The sequence below is a fragment of the Calliphora vicina genome, chromosome 2 (assembly GCF_958450345.1).
Source record: "Calliphora vicina chromosome 2, idCalVici1.1, whole genome shotgun sequence".
Lineage (NCBI taxonomy): Eukaryota > Metazoa > Arthropoda > Insecta > Diptera > Calliphoridae > Calliphora > Calliphora vicina.
The window spans coordinates 8,053,558-8,074,052 of NC_088781.1; the positions used below are offsets into that span (position 1 = coordinate 8,053,558).

At 31.9% G+C, this 20,495-nt stretch overlaps 1 protein-coding gene across 1 annotated transcript; it reads left to right on the forward strand.

Annotated features, from left to right (window-relative positions):
• The first annotated feature begins 12,105 nt into the window (after window positions 1–12,105).
• On the forward strand, window positions 12,106–19,001 carry LOC135949841 (uncharacterized). Its single transcript, XM_065499287.1, has 2 exons — window positions 12,106–12,361; window positions 14,755–19,001. The coding sequence occupies exons 1-2, from the start codon at window positions 12,106–12,108 to the stop codon at window positions 18,999–19,001; spliced, it is 4,503 nt and encodes a 1,500-aa protein (XP_065355359.1).
• Window positions 19,002–20,495: the final 1,494 nt, after the last annotated feature.

Below are 20,495 nucleotides of genomic sequence, written 5' to 3' on the forward strand. Positions count from 1 at the left end.
GAAACAATTCAATTTTTGTGAGTCATTATTACTTATTTAAATTTGAAATTATGAAAAAATTTAAGCAATTTAATAAATTTAAATATATATGAACATTTATTCGTTTTATTCGATTATTCTATATAAAATTGTTCGAATTATTCGTTATTCGAAAATGGCCATTTTTAAATTGTTCGAATAATTATTCGTAAGAAATTATTCGATTAATCGAACGATCATTAGTCGAATGAATACCCTAATAATAAAGTACGTTTTTAAGAAAGCACCTTTTTAATAAAGTATCTTTTAAGAAAATATATTTTTAAGAAAGTACCATTTGAAGAAATTCTATTTTTGAAAGCAAAAAATTACTTACCATATTAGCGATTTCACTGTCCGTGACAGTACAGTGTCGATAAAGCCACTAAATTCTGAATTAAAATTTCCAGTCACTTTATTAGAATAATCGCGGAGTACTAACTACAACCGATGAGATATGTAGCTATCGGAATTCGACATTGCAACATTAACAACATCTTTGAACTTTCTCTTTTAATATTTTGTTTTTGATTGAAAGAATTTATGAGATTAGTGCAGTCATGATATAAATATATAAACAGTAAATACTAAAGTGAAAATTTCATTAAAAGTAGCAAATAAAATTTAGAAAGTTTTTAAATATAATTTTGGAACAAAATTATTTGTTTATGAAAATGTTTTCGAACACGGTTACGAAGAAATGGGCATGTTTTTAATAAAATATCTAAATAAACCTTTAAAAAGTATTTTGTCAAAAGCATTTTTAAAATCATGTTTATAAAATAGTTTAAATAAATATTTTAAACAGTGTCATACCGGATGCTTAATAAGGCAATTTTTAAAAAACAAAAATTTTACTAACTAGATTGAAAAAGTGCTCGTAACATTTAAATAGTTTATGTATTTTTTTTAATTTTACAAATATTACGATAAACCAATAATATAATCTTTACTATTACGGTGGTGACCAAAAAGTAAGAAAAAAAAAACTCAAATATAAACATTTTAACATTTGAGCAGTGATTTTTTAAAAAGGAAAAAAACTACTTTTTATTCACAAGAAATAATATGAAAGGAAATCAATGGAAATGCAAAAAAAAAAAAATACCAGAAAAAAAGAAGTATAACTTTAAATGTGGAAATAAAAGTTATTGTTGCGAATAAAGAAACAAAAACTATGTTAATGTTTCAATTTATATTTATAACTAATAAATGTATAAGTAAAAAAAACTTGTAGTGAAAAATTAATTTCCGAATTTTTAAAAAAACTGATTGATTAAAAATTGGATTAAAAATGATTTTTTAATGAAACATTTTGTTTGCAATTGAATCCACTGTACATTATATCTATAGCGATTGAACTTTCTCCTTTATTTTCTAATTCTGAATCAGGATTATAGAAAAGTGTTTAAATATAAAAACCGTTTGATTAAAATTGTGTAACATTTCTAAATGCAAAATATTCAGTGTTTTTTGCATTCTAAACCTGACGATTATAAACGAAACTAGTTACTTCAAAGTAAAAAAAAAAGAAATAGAATGTAAAAGAAATATATGAATGTATTTATTAGTACGAATGTATAAAATGCATGTATAATCTGGAGCCATCCGCAGTTTAATACAGATGGCAACCAGATCTGCAATACAAATACCAGAACGACAAAACAGCAGCAAAAAATAATTGTAAGAAAGATAAAATAGAAATAAAAACTAAAAAAAAAAAAATGAAATACGTAAAACAAGCGTGAAAAGAGCATTTACGCTTCGTTAAATCGTAGCTTTACACTACACAGCATGTAGATATACACACATTTATTCATATCCAGCAACATCGTCATCATTCTAGACACAGATATATACAGCTTCACTTGCATTTATTCAAATACATTCTGACATTCAAACAAACGCATAAATGCCACAGATGTATTCTAGTTTTTTTTCTCTCCATATTTAACTGCTCCTCCTGTTGCTGTAAATAAAATTCAATTTTCGCCGCATTTCCGTTTAAAATTTATGACCAAAAAACTAAAAAAAACAACGAAAAAAAAAATGAACAAACTGCTTGTTTTTAGAAAAGTTTTAAATATTTTTTCTCATCTATTTATTTTTTTGGTTTTACAGTTGTTTTGTTTAGTTGGTGTTTGTTTGTTTGTGTGTGCGAATGTACTTTTTAAATATTTGTGTGTTTGTTTTTATTTCGCTCGCTAGTTCGTTGCACAGTGGGGTGCGATTAAAAAAAATTGGTAGGATAAAAGGTGAGATACACGAAGTCAAAGTAGACCATTAGATCATTACCAAAAAAAAAAAATTTTACTAAAAATTTTCATTTTCATAACGCCCAAATGTATGCTAACGAAACTTTGAAAATTGGGGAAATAATCAGGAGTTGTTTAACGCACCTACTTTATAACAAAGTTTGATTTACAGGTTATAAGCTGCACAATGTTTTCATAACCAGAGCTGGTCGACTTTGACACCCTTTATTTCACCTTGTATTCTAACAGGGTCACAGGTCACACATTTAATTTTCGTAAAGCCTCTGCCTCCATCATATTGCAATTTGTAGTTTAAAAAATTCAGATTTATTAATATTTCTTTTCGATCGACCCCACTATGCGTTGGTTGGTGCTTTTTTTGCGGTTTTGAATTCAAATTCATTTGCAGCCACCAAATAATAATAAACAACAACCGAATGGTTGTACAGTTATGTAAAGCGTATTGGTATGTGGCATTTAGATATTGCTGTTGCGGATTAGTTTATGCTGCAGAGTCACTCTAATAGCGCACGAGTACAGTGTGAGTGTACTCAAAAAGCTGCAGTGTCAGGCAAGTAATGTTTTAGTTGTTGTTGTTGCTCTACTAGCGGTTGTATTTAGTGTGTGTCAGTGTGAATAACTAAAATAGTAATAGCTTTCTGTTGTTGCTGTTGTTGTAGCTTTTACTGCATGTGGTAGTGTGCATGTGAGTGTGGCATTAGTTTTACACAGTTGTTAGTTGCAAGTCAGCAAGTGGATTTTGTTTAGTCCTTTTTTGTTGTTCTTTTATTTTATTTTTTTCTATATTAAATAAGTTTATTTGGTTGAATTTATGGGATATTGGGAAAAAGTTGTAAAAATTTGAATTTATATTTTTTGTTCATTTATTAAAATTTACTTTCTATTAAATGTGATATTGTTTTTTTAGTTTCTTTTATTTTTTTAAGCAAATTGGTATTTAATGGAATAATCAGTATTTATTTGTATTATAAAATTATTAGCAATTTAGCAAACAATGTTAAACTAAATTGTTATTTGTTTATAATATCGATATAATCGAAAAGCACACAATGTAGTTAATTTGGCTATGAATATAAAAAAAGAAATTATAAATAAAGTTATTGTATATAAAGTTGTGAATTATATTTTTAGGTATTTTGTGAAGGCGTATGATTGCTATATAAAATCAAGTTAAATAAATGTTGCTCATACGGCCCTATTTATAAGGTATTTAGTGGGTATCTATTAGGGTATTCGAATTATTCGATTTTTCTCTTTTTCGAATAAAACAAATAATTCGAATAAGAGATTTTAACTTGTTCGAATAATTCGATCACACTTTAAAAGTAATCGAATTATTCGAATAATTTAGTTTTTTTTAAAAAGTAAAGAATGATGTTTTGATGTCGGTTTTTTAATATATTATTTTAAAGAAAAACCAAAAATAACGCTAAACAATTCAAGTATTGATAATATTAAAAAACATTCGAAAACAAAGTCCATCATTAAATTTTCATCAGAAATATTCTGATCAGATTAACTCCCGAACAATCTACAAAACAATTGACTAGCAAAACCTTTAGTTTCCGTTTTGGAGTTATGCTTTAAAAAATTTGAGCTAGTTGGACATGATCCTGAATTCAAATACAATTTAAACGTATTAAGAACTTTATTGTCGTTCATGAATTTGAACTGTTATGTCGTTCACGAATTCGAGTTTTAAATTGAGTAACTAATTCTTTAGTAAATGAATTATTCACTTTTTCTAAATAATTTATAACAAATTGTATTATACATCAAGCTCTATCAACGTTGCCGAATCTTTGCTTAATAAAGTGGTCTTGGGGAATTACATAATAAAGAGAATCAGTCAATTGTTTGATATCATTGTCAGCGAACGTGGTTAATTTGAAGTGGGACAATGCAAGATTGACGCATTTATAAATACGCAAAAAATGTATTACCTTATTAGACAAAGATGTCCTACGATGTTTAACATCATGTATAAGACGAATTCCATGCTTTTCTTGCAACAAAACGTTAGTTTGCAATATTGTGTTTATCATTCGATTTATTAAATATTTTGGAACACTTACGTACTTACGCGGTTAATAACATCACTTATATACATATATTTTCAGATCATGTCCTTCATCTATTTCAATATAATCATTATAAATGTCATCCTCAATATCACTTTCGACGACCATTTCAAAATCACATTCTCCATCACATTCAACTCACTTTAATCTAAGTTACTATTTTGATTATTAATTACGATTCTTCAAATATTTCGCCAGCTAAATAACAAATATTTTATTCTGTACCTTTTATTTTCATTGGTTCAAGTCCTAAGTTAAACATTTTGAAAGATTTGTTTTTAGAATTGTAACTTCATGCAGTATTATTTCTATATTTATAGAAGGAGTTATCGAGACACTCATCTAGAGTGACCGAAAGTCCATTTGTCTTTAGTTATTTGTCGAATTTCTTTATTTATTTAAATTTGAAATTATGAAAAATTTTAAGCAGTTTAATAAATTTTAATATATATGAACATTTATTCGTTTTATTCGATTATTCTACATAAAATTGTTCGAATTATTCATTATTCGAAAATGGTAATTTTTATATTGTTCGAATAATTATTCGTAAGAAATTATTCGATTAATCGAACGATCATTAGTCGAATGAATACCCTAGTATCTATCTGTATTGAAGCCCTGCAGAGGCCACATGGTTTAACCTGGCGTCATGTCGTGCTATTGAAACCTTCTTGACATAACCGACGAAGTAATGTCGAATCCAACTCAAGTTAATTGCAGCATCTATTTAAAAATGACTAATGCTAATGATTATCATATCCCTGTGAGATGAGACACTTGTAATGTAAGATGAGTTGCTGTAAATTATTTTGTTTATTTCAAGGAAACACTAAGCACATTTAGGAAATTCATCTCTAGTCACATCAGGGTATAGTAAATTTGGACTATACGTTCCTCCCTCACTATGTAGATCCACAATGAAGGGAATTTAGGAAATTCGAAGGTTCAGGGGTCAAAACGGATAATTTCGGATAACTTTATATCTACTAAACTAATATAGATACAACAAAATTTAAAATCCATCTTTATCTACTTAACAAATTAACAGATAGGTGTTTGGTACTTTTTCAAATTCGAAACCTACAGCATATAAACTGTATTTTGCTTCTTTTTGGTTTAATTTGAACACATAAGAGATACAATTTTAATATATCCTTAGTACATTTTTTTTGATAAAATAATGTTTTTCTATAAATAAACATAGACATGCATTTTTTATCATGAATTCCACACAACGATAATGAAATTTATTTAAACAAAATTTGTATCATTTGCATGTGGATAAAAAAGTATCACACAAGTAAGAGAGCTTATATATCGTTCACCAAATTATACATTAAAATACAATTTTTAAATATTTTTAGGTAAACAAAATTTTTTTTATTTTCGAAATTGTTTTTTAATTTATTTTTAAAAAGGGTTTTTTAAATTGTTTTTTAAAATTTTTTTAAATAATTTTTTTAATTAAAATTTTTTTTCAATAAATTTTTTAAGAAAAATTATAAAAAAATTTTTTTTTCCCGATTTTGAGCCAACTTACTATAGCCTTATATACATCGTTGCAATGGAATTTGAATTTTGGATACCCATATTGTCTATATTAATGACTTAGTAATAGATAAAAAAATAGGAAAAAATCGTGGTGATCCCGGTTTTTTCCTTATATCTCAGCCATTTATGGACCGATTTTAAATATCAACCGAGCGGGTATATATAAGTTTGTCATTCCGTTTGTAGTTTCTACATTTTTCATTTGCGACCACAGAAAATACAACAGTGAGTCCTCGATTATCCGTGATTCGATTATCCGGCAACACCAATTATCCGTGAAAGAAAAAGAAACAAATTTTGGATCGATTTCAACTGTTTTGCATCGATTAACCGTAATTACCTCTATTATCCGGGATTTTAGCAACATTTTTTTTCCATTATTTTTGAACAACAAACACAATGTGAATAAAACTAAAAAGGGGAATTCCCCATTCGACACTGAATATATTTAAAGACAGTTTATGAATTCTCAAAATATTCCACTCAAAATTAAACAAAAAGGCAACATGGAATTCACAAACTTAGGAGACAAATCTTCAGCTGATTATATAGCTGCCACAATTTTTGTGGGGAAATTTAAATGAATTCATATTAATTACCTTTTAGGTAACTATACCTGCTGAGTATTTTACACCACAGATATCTACTTGTTGAAGTTAAGGGCATTAATTATATTTAAACTTCTATAATAAAATTTTTGTTTGAATTATACAGTGGTGGCCAGGTAATTAAGACAAAAATTGTTTGCTAAATTCCATGTAATTGTCAATTATTTTTTCAAATATTTCCACAAATATGTATGCATGAGGACTGTTTTAACACACAAGTGTGTTTTATTCGACTGTATCAATTCATACATATTCACCACGAACTCATAAGATTTTTCTACAACTTGACAAAAATTTTTTTTTTAAATAAACATATTTTCTCACATTTATATCATTATATTTTTATTATTATAAAATATTCGGACCAAATTTCGTCTGTTTAGTTCCATTAGTTTCGGTCATATCATGTTATTAACAGCGGATGTTCGCTGAGGTGGGTCAACGTATTTCCACATATATTTGTCCATATATGTTTTACCGATTTTTCCAAACATTTTTGAGAAACTAGAAACATTAATAATAAATTGCATACCCTTAGAGGTCCTTTTATTTTGGCTCTAACGCACTTAAAATTCAGTTGATGAAAAAAATTCAAGTATTTGTCTTAAATTGGTGGCCACCACTGTATATGTATTTTGAGAAGGCGTATGATGGATATTTAATAACAAATTAAATAAATGTTGCTCATACGCCATTAGTTATTAGGTATTCAGTACATAAAAGCCAGCTAAGTCTGAGTGGTATTGGAACCCTAGCTGGGAACCTTCCAACAACTAAATACTACTTTTGTAAATTAATGGTACTTTATTCATTTTTATAAATTAACAAACTTAGAAGCATCTAGTAAGCTCTTTCTTTTAAATTGTTTGCTCTAAATTAAGGTTGGTTTATTTTATGACACCATTGATTAAGAAGATCCTCTTTCCAAAGTACCACTTACTATATAAAATTTTGATATTTGTTTTGACCATGACCACTGTTTTACTAGTTAAAATAATGCGTATTTGATCTCGCATGAAACCATAAATTTGACATTAAACCAATATCGCTGACAGTTTTAATGCACATAAATATAAGTTGTATTTTGTTTTTTTTTTTTTTTTTTGGAAAAACAGCCCGTTAAATAATTTATAAACTATTTATATATACATATTTTGTATTTAATAATTCATCAGAAACATTTTGTTATTTTTGTTTCATCTTTTTTAATTATACCCTACACCACCATGGTGGGGAGGGTATTATACGTTTGTGCAGATGTTTGTAACGTCAAAAAATATTAGTCTAACACCCACCTTAAAGTATACCGATCGACCTAGAATCACTTTCTGAGTCGATTAAACGATGTCCGTCCGTCCGTCTGGTTGGCTGGCTGGCTGGCTGGCTGTCCATGTAAACCTTGTGCGCAGAGTACAGGTCGCAATTTTGAAGATATTTCGATCAAATTTGGAACATATTATTTTTTCGGCCCAAGGACCAAGCTTATTGAAACTGGCTGAAATCGGTCTATTTTTTCACCTAGCCCCCATACAAATATCCTTCCGAAATTGGACTTTATCGGTCATAAATTATTAATTTGTAAATGTATCTCCACAAATTGTGTTCCAAATAAGTTTTATATATACAAAATTCATGTCACCAAATTTTGTTACGATCGGTCCATAATTAGTCATAGCTCCCATATAGACCCGCTTCCGAAAATCACTTTAACGTGCATAAATCACTTAAAAATGCTGGTATACTCACAAAATTCAACATAGTAAACCTTCATATAGATATAAATCACACGTCCTAATTTCATGGTGATCAGCCCATAATTGGTCATAGGCCCCATATAAGGCCCACTTCCGAAAATCACTCAAAAATATAAATTATTGAAATTTTGAAAGAAAACTGTTTTTGATCTTTTACTTAGTGTAGGGTATTATATGGTCGGGCTTGGCCGACCATACTTTCTTACTTGTTTTAAAAATGCGAAACTTCCTCTTTTTTGTATGGAAGGCAAAAGCTACTAAACAAAGTCATAAATTAATAAAATTTAAATAAATAAACGAATTTATTATTATCATTTCTATAGTTTTATGTGACGTTGATATTAATAATGGCGTTGATATTGTTTTTGTTTGTTCACAACTAAATCTCATTTGGCAGTTTGTATACATATGTACATGTGTCTGTAGCTATATTAAAATTTAAACATTTTCATTCCAGACAGTTAAACACCGTTTCAAATAAATACATTTGAAATACATAAAGTACATACAATAAATGAAATCTACTTGTTGTAACTAAAATTCAAATATATTTACATTCAGTGTACTCGACATGTGTACAATATATGTATGTATGATGAAATTTTACACATGAAAACTCAATTCATTGCATGAAAGGCAGCATAAGAGTGGAGAGGGTGTATTTGGAATGATGATGACAACAGGAATGATGATGATTAAGATGATAAGGATGATATGGTAACAACGATGTTGATGATGATTGTTTTCCTCTAAAATAAAGCAAACATATATAGTACATACAAACGGAATATCACACGTGAATGGTTTACAATTTAAGTTGATTTGTGTGTGAGCTAAGCCGCATTAAACAAACATCAATCATTGTTTATGTGAATGTCTTCAGTACGGATGGCAATAACATCAGCACTAAAAATATCAACAACAACAGCAACAGCCAACAACAATAGCAATAATAATATTACAACGATAACAATAATAACAAAATTGTTTCAAACAGTTACAGGTAAAAGTAAGTTGATCCTTTAAACTATATAGATGAAACTATATAGAGGATAAAAACCCCAAGTAGTTTGACAACAACACTTGATTTTTTTTTTATAATTTTTTAGAGTTTCATCTCTATTTATGCATCTAATAACAATTTGAAGTCTGTTTTGTTACCCACTGTAGATTTGGCTTTAATTCATGTAAACATTTAGGTCTCACACTCATATCAATTTTTACTTACACATATTTGTGTCGGTGATTGTGTTTGTTTATGTGACTGTAAATGTTCATGTGTCAGAATTTCCTAAAAAAATGTATGAATATTTTAAAATTTTTGCATGTTTTAATTTATTATTGAAATACAAATATTTTAAAAGCACTTAGAACAAAAACATTTTATTTAGACACCCATGAAATATTTAAATTTAAATAGTGCCACAAAAACTTCTTACGATTCATAAAACACAGTATTTTTGTCAAATATTCGCTTTAATGAACAATTAATTATAGTTTTTTAATGTGTGAGAAATTGTTGAAATTTTCTTATATTATAATAATGCCCCGGGACTTTTATTTGTTTTGTATATAGGAATAAAAATTTTAAATAACTTTTTTATGTATTCTTCAAATCTTGCAGCTACCTATTTTTTTTAATAAATGAAATCTGGGTAATTTAACTATTGTTAAGAAGATCTTAGATAATCATCTCATACAAGGAGAATGATTTCAGGAATATAAAGTGTTCAAACCAAAGTGTTAAAAAGGTGCCTAAATATGTTATGAAAAGTTTAAGTGAGCAGGATGTACATATCGTCCTCTTAATAAAACAATAGTGTACAATTTTTTTGCCATTTCGAAATAATTGAGTTTAAAATGTTTGTGTTAGTAGATATCTAGAACAAAAGTAATATTTCAATTGATCTTTTGACCCACTTTGTGGAAGTAGAATTTCACCAAATTTTTACCACAAATAGAATCAGTTATTACGCAATAAAAAAAATAATGGTGTATATTAGTGTGTCCCAAACAAAGTATTTTTTCTTATTTTCAAGGGTGCTCAAGCGTAGAGTATTTTTGAGATTTTTCGGAAGTAGTTTGGAGGTTGCTCAAATCGAGTTTTTGCCAAAAATCGGGTTTGTCGGCTTTTTTTTGAGTTTTATTCATAACTTTGTCAAGATCCAAGATTTTCATTACTTTTGAGGACACAGTTTAAAAGAAAAATGTCAGAGCTTTATTTTTGTGTGCAAAAATTTTTAGTTTTTGTAATGAATTGGCTCAATAAGGTGCCCTACATTAAAATTTTTCGAAATTTTTCCATAAATTTTGTAAATAAGGCAAATTTTTATGAAAATGAAAAATACTAAAAATGCAGTTTGAAAGATCAATTAATTCTTATGAATATGAAATTGGGTCGTGTGATTTATGTCTATATGAAAGTTAACTATGTTGAATTTTGTGTGTATACCAAAATGTTTAAGCGATTTATGCATATTAAAGTGATTTTCGGAAGCGGGTCTATATGGGAGCTATGACTTATTATGGACCGCTCGTGACAAAATTTGGTGACATGAATTTTGTATATATAAAACTTATTTGGTGAGAAATTTGTGGAGATACATAGTGTCGCCGATGGCTCATATATTTATTTATTTAAATTTATTACGATTTTTATTTTATTAATTTTGAATAATTTCGGTTTGTTTATATTTATTGTTTGTGAGCTACCTTAATGTTTACTTAAATTGTCTTATTTACCAATTGTATGATCATTGCTGTTTGGTTCATTTGTCCGTTAGGATTTTTTTTATATTGTTTTGTATTCCCTTTTGTTCATATTTGTTTACGAACTAATCGCACTTTTTGTCCCTAAATTATACTGCAGTATTTTCGTTCAGTTTATTTATTTGGAAATGAACTGTTGTAATAGTACATAAACAAAAAGAAATTTGTAGGCTCAGTAATAACTGGCTTTAGAATTAAAATTTAGTTACTGCGGTAAGTCGCTTAATATATTTATAAGTTATTTTTTTGTAATAAGTTCTTTTTTTTAGAAATAAACGGTTGCTCAAGTATATGCATCATTAATTATAAATTTGTGGTTCATTTATTTGAGACTGGTTAAATTCGCTGTCCTCAACATATAGGCTCAGGTCGCAGCCAGCGACAAATTTTATTTCGCAATTTTTTGATCGATCTTGTGGTTCCTTGCCCGTCGGAACAAATTTTATTTCGCACTCTATGAGCGAACTTGTGGTTCCTTGCCTGCCGGAACAAATTTTATTTCGCAATTTTTTGAGCGATCTTGTGGTTCCTTGCCCGTCGGAACAAATTTTATTTTGCAAACTTTGAGCGATCTTGTGTTTCCTTGCCCGTCGGAACAAATTTTATTGGATTTTGTGGTTCCTTGCCTGCCGGAACATTTTAATTGTACTTTATGTGAATTTGTGGTTCCAAGCTGCCGGAACAAATAGAAATAATTGTGAAGCCGTTCCATGCCTGCCGGTACAAGTGTTTAAACTAAAGTATGAAATTTTTGTGGTTCCTTACACGCCGGAACGAGTAAAACTTTAAGCTGAATTTGTGTGTATTGTAACCTGTCCTGCTGGAACAAATTGTGTTTTTTATTTGTGATAAATTGTGTGGTTCCTTGGCTGCCGGAGCAATTAAATTTTAATCTGCAGTGAATAGCAATTAAGTTGTGAATTTTTGTGAAGCCCCAAGCCTGCCGGAACAAATTAATTTTTTGTAAAATATTTGGAGTGTGTTGCTGTTAAATATTTGTGAATTTGCGCCTGCCGGAACAAATAGTTCAGCAAATGTTTCTCAAATGCCGTCGGTACAAAATGTCAGTTCTGTTGCCCTCGGAACAACGGTAACTAGTGCCTCTATAAGTGCCCCTAGAGAACCGACACCTGCTGTATCAACGCAAAACATTTTCAGTTCAACAAGTGAAGAGCCCTTTAGTCTGCCGCCGTTAGTGCCCGGTCCTAATGTGAGAACCCAGCCACCACAAACCATATCGTCTGATAACACTATGCAACAAATGGAGACTTTTGGAAAAACACAAGATCATGACAGTATAGGTTCGACTCTACTACCAAAGGGTAGTACAACCCTATACTCAGTTTGCCCATTTTGGTGACCGATTTTTTTTTATGGGCCCCCAAAGTTTCTGAAAATCAGTGGGGCCTCTAAAAAAGGTGCCATCAGGTTTTGGTTAACAGCTAATTCAGACTTTGTGCTACGGCTTAACTTTATATGGCAATAATATAGCTAAGAGTCCGCCAAATAAATTTTGTTAAAATTTGTTTCCAACAAATAGCTTTTTCGTGCACTTTTGTTGAAAAAATATAGGAAGAAAATTTTTTTTTTTACTTTTTTTAGAATAACTTCCAGGGACTCCTAATTTTTCAATAACAATATCTCGCAAAGTTGTAGCTACGGTAAATTTGAATAACTCTTGTGAACATATCAATGCATTCTGAATGTGTCTAGTCACTCTACATAGCACATAAAGATCACTTTGTACCTTAACAATTTACGTTTTTCCTATTTTTTGACGCTAAAACAAAGATTTTGTTGTAAAAATAGTATTATCAAGTCCACACTTCTATGTTGTGCTGTATTATTTACTCGGCTGAGGTGTTCGGAATGGGGATCAGTGGGTGGACCTTCAATGTCACACATTTATAAAAAAATTGCCAAAAAGTCATTTATGATCCGAATGAGCTGCAATTTCAAATATAGATAGACCTTGAGAAGGTCTACAAAAAATATGATTTTATCTGTAGTTATCTCTTTTAGTTCAAGAGATATTTGGGTTTAATATTTTTTAAATTTTGCCCGATCTTTTTTTCGTATTTTAAATTTGATGGGGCTACGAAAGGTCGAAATTTGTTTTTTTATATATGACGTATATTTGCGATAAAATTCTAAAGAAAATAAAACAAATCTGATAACAATTATTTCGTCCCTATAAAAAGTTACACGCATCCAAAGTTGAAGCATCTTTTTATATATTTCAACTTTGTATGCGTGTGTTTTTTAAGTTTTTTCCCAAAAAAGTCCCCATATATTTTCTTTTATAAAAAACTAATTTTCTTCGGGACTATATAAATTTTTTTATGATCTGGAAAGAGAACTTAATGCAAAAACATATAAGGTAACATTTGACTAACTTAAGCGGACATTGTACCCCCCAGCCCTATCCAAACTTGGGCAATTTTGAAAAAAAAAATTAGGTTTGAGTAAAAAATTCTAAAAACGCAAAACACCGACCCTCAAAAGCTCATCACATTTGTATAGCCCCATATGTTGTTTATATACATACAGAACGTTTTTACTATCATGCTGTAAATAACGTCAAAGTGGGCTATTTTCTAAAAAAAACTTAGTTTTTGGAACAAATTTTCGCCGTTTTAGGAATTTCGGTGTTTAAAAACAAAGAATGGCAACATTAGTGATGCCATTGACTTACGAATATTTAGGTCTATATTACTTCCAAATTTTATTGTGATGTCTGTAACTGTTCAAATTTTACATTAATTCAAAGTTTTTATTTTTCTTGATGGAAAATCACCATTTTAAAATATTATTAGTTTTTAAGGTAAATGACGTCACAAAATTATTCATTTCACTAAAATGTCAATCTTTAAGTCATTAGGTTTCCACCGATATCAAAAACTTATATAAAAAGCTTATATTTACACTTCAGAAGTTCCACAAACCTTGCCCACTTTCAAAAATTTTAAAGTTTTTTCATATCTTGCATCAAGCCGGTCTTGCATGATCAAGATTGGATAAAGTTATGCGCCCGGATCATACCGATAATGATTTGCCCATTCTTCGTTATTCCAGCACAATAGAGAAGTATACACTCGAACATACATTTTTAACAAAAAATTATTGTTTTAGAGTCAAAAATTAGTAAAAAACTACAAATTTTAAGCTACAAAGTGATTTTTGACAGCTATTTAGAATACCTAGGTATGTTCGGATTGCTTTGATATGTTCACGAGAGTTATTCAAATTTACCGTAGCTACAACTTTGCGAGATATTGTTATTGAAAAATTAGGAGTCCCTGGAAGTTATTCTAAAAAAAGTAAAAAAAAAAAATTTTCTTCCTATATTTTTTCAACAAAAGTGCACGAAAAAGCTATTTTTTGGAAACAAATTTTAACAAAATTTATTTGGCGGACTCTTAGCTATATTATTGCCATATAAAGTTAAGCCGTAGCACAAAGTCTGAATTAGCTGTTAACCAAAACCTGATGACACCTTTTTTAGAGGCCCCACTGATTTTCAGAAACTTTGGGGGCCCATAAAAAAAAATCGGTCACCAAAATGGGCAAACTGAGTATAGGGTTTTACTACCCTTTGGTAGTAGAGTCGAATCTATACTGTCATGATCGTGTGTTTTTTTCACTGTTGCACTGTGTAATGAGAACCTGCAACGACAAATTGATATCCTGCAAGCTCAATTGGCAAACGCTCAACGTGCTTTAAGAGCAAATCAAAATTTAAATACGCCGAATGTTATTGGACATAATGCGCCAGTCATCCAAAGTATTAGCAGCGGCCCTGAGAACATGGTTGATCGCCGGAATCCAACGCCATATTCCTATGTTAGTCAGTCAGACCAGTTGATGACATCTCAGCCTCTTATTGTTTCCCCTGCTACAGTGCCCATGCCAGTACAACGCAAACTTTACGATCTGCCCGAATTTTGTGGTACTCCCGAGGACTGGCCAATGTTTTTGTCTGCCCTTGAACATTCGACAGCGGCATATTCATACAATAATTTTGAAAATTGTTTGAGATTGCAGAAGGCTTTGAAAGGTGAAGCCAGAGAGTGCGTGAAGTCATTGCTCATCCACCCAAATAATGTGCCAACAGTTATAGAGCAATTAAAGCTACAATATGGTCGCCCAGAGTTGCTTATTCGATGTCAATTGCAACAGATGAAGGAAGTTCAGCCCATAGCAGAAAACGCGATCGATAAATTGGTGCCGTATTCCATTAAGGTCAGAAATTTAGCATCATTTTTGGAATCTGCCAATAGTTATCAACATTTGTCGAATCCAACACTCATGGAGGAGTTAGTACAGAAGCTTCCAATGAGCAAACGTTTGGATTGGGCCCAGTTTGCTTCAACTTTACCTCAGTTGCCGACTATTTTGGATTTTAGTACCTGGCTCCAGCGTGTTGCAAATTTGGTAAGAAGTGTGCAAATAAGCAGTTCAAATGGCAATAGATCTAACAGTGATCCAAAACGAAAAGTGGTTTTATATGCTTCTGATGGCTCAGAACGTCAGTTAAAATGTTTTTATTGTGTTGGCCCACATAAAATTTTTGATTGTAAGAAATTTTTAGAATTGAGTGTGCCTAATAGATGGAGCGAAGTGAAGAGATTGAAGTTATGTTTTTCGTGTCTCAGTGGTGGTCATTCAAGTAAAGATTGTCGTCGGCGTAAGCAGTGTCCAATGGAAAAGTGCCAAAGAAATCACAACAAATTATTGCATGAAACTAAACCTAATGAACCAAGTGAACGATCCGTAAATGTGCCGCCAACAGAGAGAGCTTCAACAGTCGAGCCAGTGCTTAGTTGTGTTTCCAGTGTTAGTGAAAGAAGTGATTTGTTGTTCAGAGTGCTCCCAGTGGTTCTTTATGGACCAAATTGTGCTATTGAAACTTATGCACTCCTAGATGAAGGTTCTTCGGTCACGATGATGGATAGCTCTTTAGTGAGACAGCTTGGACTGCATGGTCGACAAAGTCAATTGAATTTGAGTTGGTATGGTGGTAAATCGGCACAAGAACCAGTTATGGTGGTGGATCTTCATGTGAGTGGTGTTAATAAGAAGAGGAAATATGCTTTGAAAAATGTGTATGGTGTCTCGAATTTGAAGTTGCCTAGTCAGAGATTTAATGCGGATTTAGTAAAGAATCATGGTGTGCCTTTAAACTCATATGAATGTGTGGCTCCAAAGGTACTAATTGGATTGGACCATTGCCATTTAGGATTGCCCTATGAAATAGTCCCTTTGGAAGATGCTGGTCCATATGCTGCCAATACTCCTCTTGGATGGGTTGTTTTTGGAAACGTGAAAGGAGGTCGCCCTGGAACACAAACATGTTTGCTGACACAGTTGGATAATTTAAATAATTTGGTGGCAAATTATTTTGAAACTGAAAATTTTGGTGTTAAGGCTCTACCAGTGATTGAGTCAAGAGATGATTTACGTGCACGAGAGATATTGAGAAATTCGACGAAGAGGGTTGCCGGAAGATTTGAATCCAGACTACTATGGTGTAATGATGACGTAGTCCTGCCGGATAGCTATTCCATGGCCCTTAATAGATTTTTTGGAATGGAAAGAAAAATGAAAAATAATCCTGAATTTGGTGCGGCCTATAAACAAATAATGAGTGAATATTTGCAGAAGCGGTATGTACGCAAATTATCATTGAGTGAAGTCGATACGTTTCATCCGAGAACATGGTACTTGCCCCACTTTGGTGTCGTAAACCCTAATAAGCCAGGGAAGATTCGTATGGTGTTCGATGCAGCAGCAAATGTGGAAGGTGTCTCGTTGAATTCAAAGTTATTGAAAGGCCCTCAGCAATACAAACCGTTGCCATCAGTTTTATTTAATTTTAGAATCGGTTCCGTAGCTGTTTGTGGGGACATAAAGGAAATGTTTCATCAAGTTGTTGTTGCTGAGGAAGACAGGTGTTCGCAGAGGTTCTTGTGGCGAGATGATGCTAGTGGTCCACCGGAAGTGTATGAAATGCTTGTGATGACGTTTGGAGCTGCCTGTTCGCCATGTATTGCCCATTATGTGAAGGAAATACATAAAGTTGCTGGTTTTGAAATGCTCAGGAGACATAGTGTACTTTGGGACGAGATGTTGTCAGTGTCATTACAAGCGATGTGGAATAAATGGCGCCAAGAGCTAAGAAATGTTGTCCATGTAAAGGTTCCACGATTTTATTTTGGAAATGGTTTGCCCTTGGAGATAGAGCTGCATATTTTTGTTGATGCCAGTGAAGATGTTTGGAGATGGTTGCCTACAGTTCTCAATGTTGCCGATGATACTACAAGAGCTGAAAATAAAGTTGATTTTTCCATTGAAACACGTTGGTTCCAAGGGCCACAATTTTTTTATGAAAACGAAGCTGACTGGCCGAATAAGAATTCTGAGAAATCTGATGATTTGTGTGAAGAAGAACTACGCCCCAAATTTGTTATGCTGGTTAGTACAAATTTAGTTATTGATTTTAATCGTTTTTCTTCATTTCTCAGGCTTAAACGAACAATGGCTTGGGTTCTGAGATTTATCAATCGCTGCCGAAATTGTGATAAATGTAATGGTTCGAGATGCCTGTGTGCTGAAGAGTTAAGGGTTGCTGAAACTAGTCTGTGTCGTCTGTCCCAAGAAGAGTGTTTCGCCTTTGAAATAAACGTTTTAAAATCTGATGGTTCTTTAAAAAAGGACAACGAGTTATTTTCCCTTTCGCCTTATTTTGATGAAAATAATTTACTTCGAGTGAGCGGTCGTATTGATGCTGCGAGTTGGTTGCCTTTAGATGCCAGGCACCCCATTATTTTGTCGTCCTGTCACCGCTTTACACAACTATTTGTTGCCCATGTGCATAATAAAATGAGACATCAAATTTTTGAGGCTACCATAGGCGAAATAAGGAAAAGGTTCTGGATTCCACGACTTCGAAATCTGTTGAGAAAGACCACATCAAATTGCAACATTTGTAAGATTCGTCGTGCTGTTCCAGTAGCTCCTTTTATGGGATCGTTGCCAAGTGATAGACTAACTCCATATGTCCGGCCATTTACTTATACTGGTGTTGACTATTTTGGCCCATTAAATGTGACTGTTGGTAGACGCCATGAAAAACGTTGGGTTGCCCTGTTTACGTGCCTTACAATCAGAGCTGTACATTTAGAAGTGGCCTATGATCTATCTACTGATTCGTGTATTTTGGCTATACGGAATTTTATAAATCGTCGTGGCACCCCGTCGAAGATTCGGAGTGATAACGGAAAGAATTTTGTTGGAGTTAACCAAGAAGCCCAGCGATTTGATGAAGTATTTGATCTGGTTAAAATTGAAGATGAGTTGTCCACAAGGGGCATTGAATGGCAGTTTAATTGTCCACATAATCCTGCAGAAGGTGGAATATGGGAGCGAATGGTTCAATGTGTTAAAAAGGTTTTAAGAGTAACCCTAAAAGAAGTCGCCCCAAAAGAGCACACCTTGCAAAGTTTTTTAATTGAAGCTGAAAACATCGTGAACTCTCGCCCATTGACTCACTTGCCTGTCAGTCCGGAAGACGAAGAACCATTGACGCCTAATCATTTCTTGTTGGGTTCTGCAAATACGGCTCAAACGCCAGAAGGTATTGAAATTACAAAGCCAGTGGTACTGAAGAAGCAGTGGCGAATTGCTCGACAGCTACGAGATCATTTTTGGAAAAGATGGATTGTGGAATATTTGCCCACACTTACAAGACGATCCAAATGGTGCGAACATACGAAGCCTGTGGCCCCGGGAGATCTTGTACTAATTTGTGATCCAGCTGTTTCCCGCCGAGATTGGAAGAGAGGTCGTGTCGTAAATGTGTTTCCTGGCAGTGATGGTGTAATCCGAAGGCTGATGTCCAAACAAGTAGTGGAATACTTAAACGCCCAGTTTCCAAACTAGCAGTCCTTGATTTGGAGTAGTGAATCGTTGCCGATCCACGGGGGTGGGAATGTCGCCGATGGCTCATATATTTATTTATTTAAATTTATTACGATTTTTATTTTATTAATTTTGAATAATTTCGGTTTGTTTATATTTATTGTTTGTGAGCTACCTTAATGTTTACTTAAATTGTCTTATTTACCAATTGTATGATCATTGTTGTTTGGTTCATTTGTCCGTTAGGATTTTTTTTATATTGTTTTGTATTCCCTTTTGTTCATATTTGTTTACGAACTAATCGCACTTTTTGTCCCTAAATTATACTGCAGTATTTTCGTTCAGTTTATTTATTTGGAAATGAACTGTTGTAATAGTACATAAACAAAAAGAAATTTGTAGGCTCAGTAATAACTGGCTTTAGAATTAAAATTTAGTTTGTTGGGGATAAAGACTGCGGTAAGTCGCTTAATATATTTATAAGTTATTTTTTTGTAATAAGTTCTTTTTTTTAGAAATAAACGGTTGCTCAAGTATATGCATCATTAATTATAAATTTGTGGTTCATTTATTTGAGACTGGTTAAATTCGCTGTCCTCAACATATAGGCTCAGGTCGCAGCCAGCGACACATAGATAAATTAAACGTTTATAACCGGTAAAGTCCAATTTCGGAAGGGCATTTGTTAGGGGGCTAGGTGAAATAATGAACCGATTTCAGCCAGTTTCAATCTTCAAAATTGCGATCTGTACTCTGCGCATAAGGTTTACATGGAAAGCCAGCCATCCAGACGAACGGACGGACATCGTTTAATCGACTCAGAAAGTGATTCTAAGTCGATTGGTATACTTTAAGGTTGGTGTTAGACTAATATTTTTCGGCGTTACAAACATCTGCACAAACGCATTATACCCTTGTGGTGTAGGGTATAAAAATAATGATGTATATGCTTATACACAATTGTTATATTGAGGGGACGATATATGAATACAAATTTTTGAAATGTAAAAAATCATTTTCTTATTTTTGTAAAAATTTCTTTAAAAAAATTGAATAAAACATTTTTGTAAGTGTGAAAAAGATTTTTTTGAAAATAATATTACTTACAGGGGTGAAAAATTTATTTTTTGGAAAAAAATTTTAATATCAGATTTTTGTTATTGTGAGAAAAACTGTGAAAAAGATTCAATAAGAAATTAATTTTTAATCCTTTACCCCTCTGAATTCGATAATATTTGGTACTCATGGCCATACAAAATTTAAGTGTCTCCAGAAATTCGCATTTGGTGGCCACCAATTTGAGACAAATACTTAAATTTTTTTTATCAACTGAATTTTAAGTGCGTTAGAGCCAAAATAAAAGGACCCCTAAGGGCATGCAATTTATTATTAATGTTTCTAGTTTCTCAAAAATGTTTGGAGAAATCGGTAAAACATATATGGACAAATATATGTGCAAATACGTTGACCCACCTCAGCGAACATCCGCTGTTAATAACATGATATGACCGAAAC

Coding starts and splice junctions, on each gene's coding strand:
- LOC135949841 (XM_065499287.1), top strand. CDS start 12,106: ATGCCGTCGGTACAAAATGTCAGTTCTGTTGCCCTCGGAACAACGGTA. Junction 12,362..14,754: donor ACAAGATCATGACAGTATAG/GTTCGACTCTAC, acceptor ATATCCTGCAAG/CTCAATTGGCAAACGCTCAA.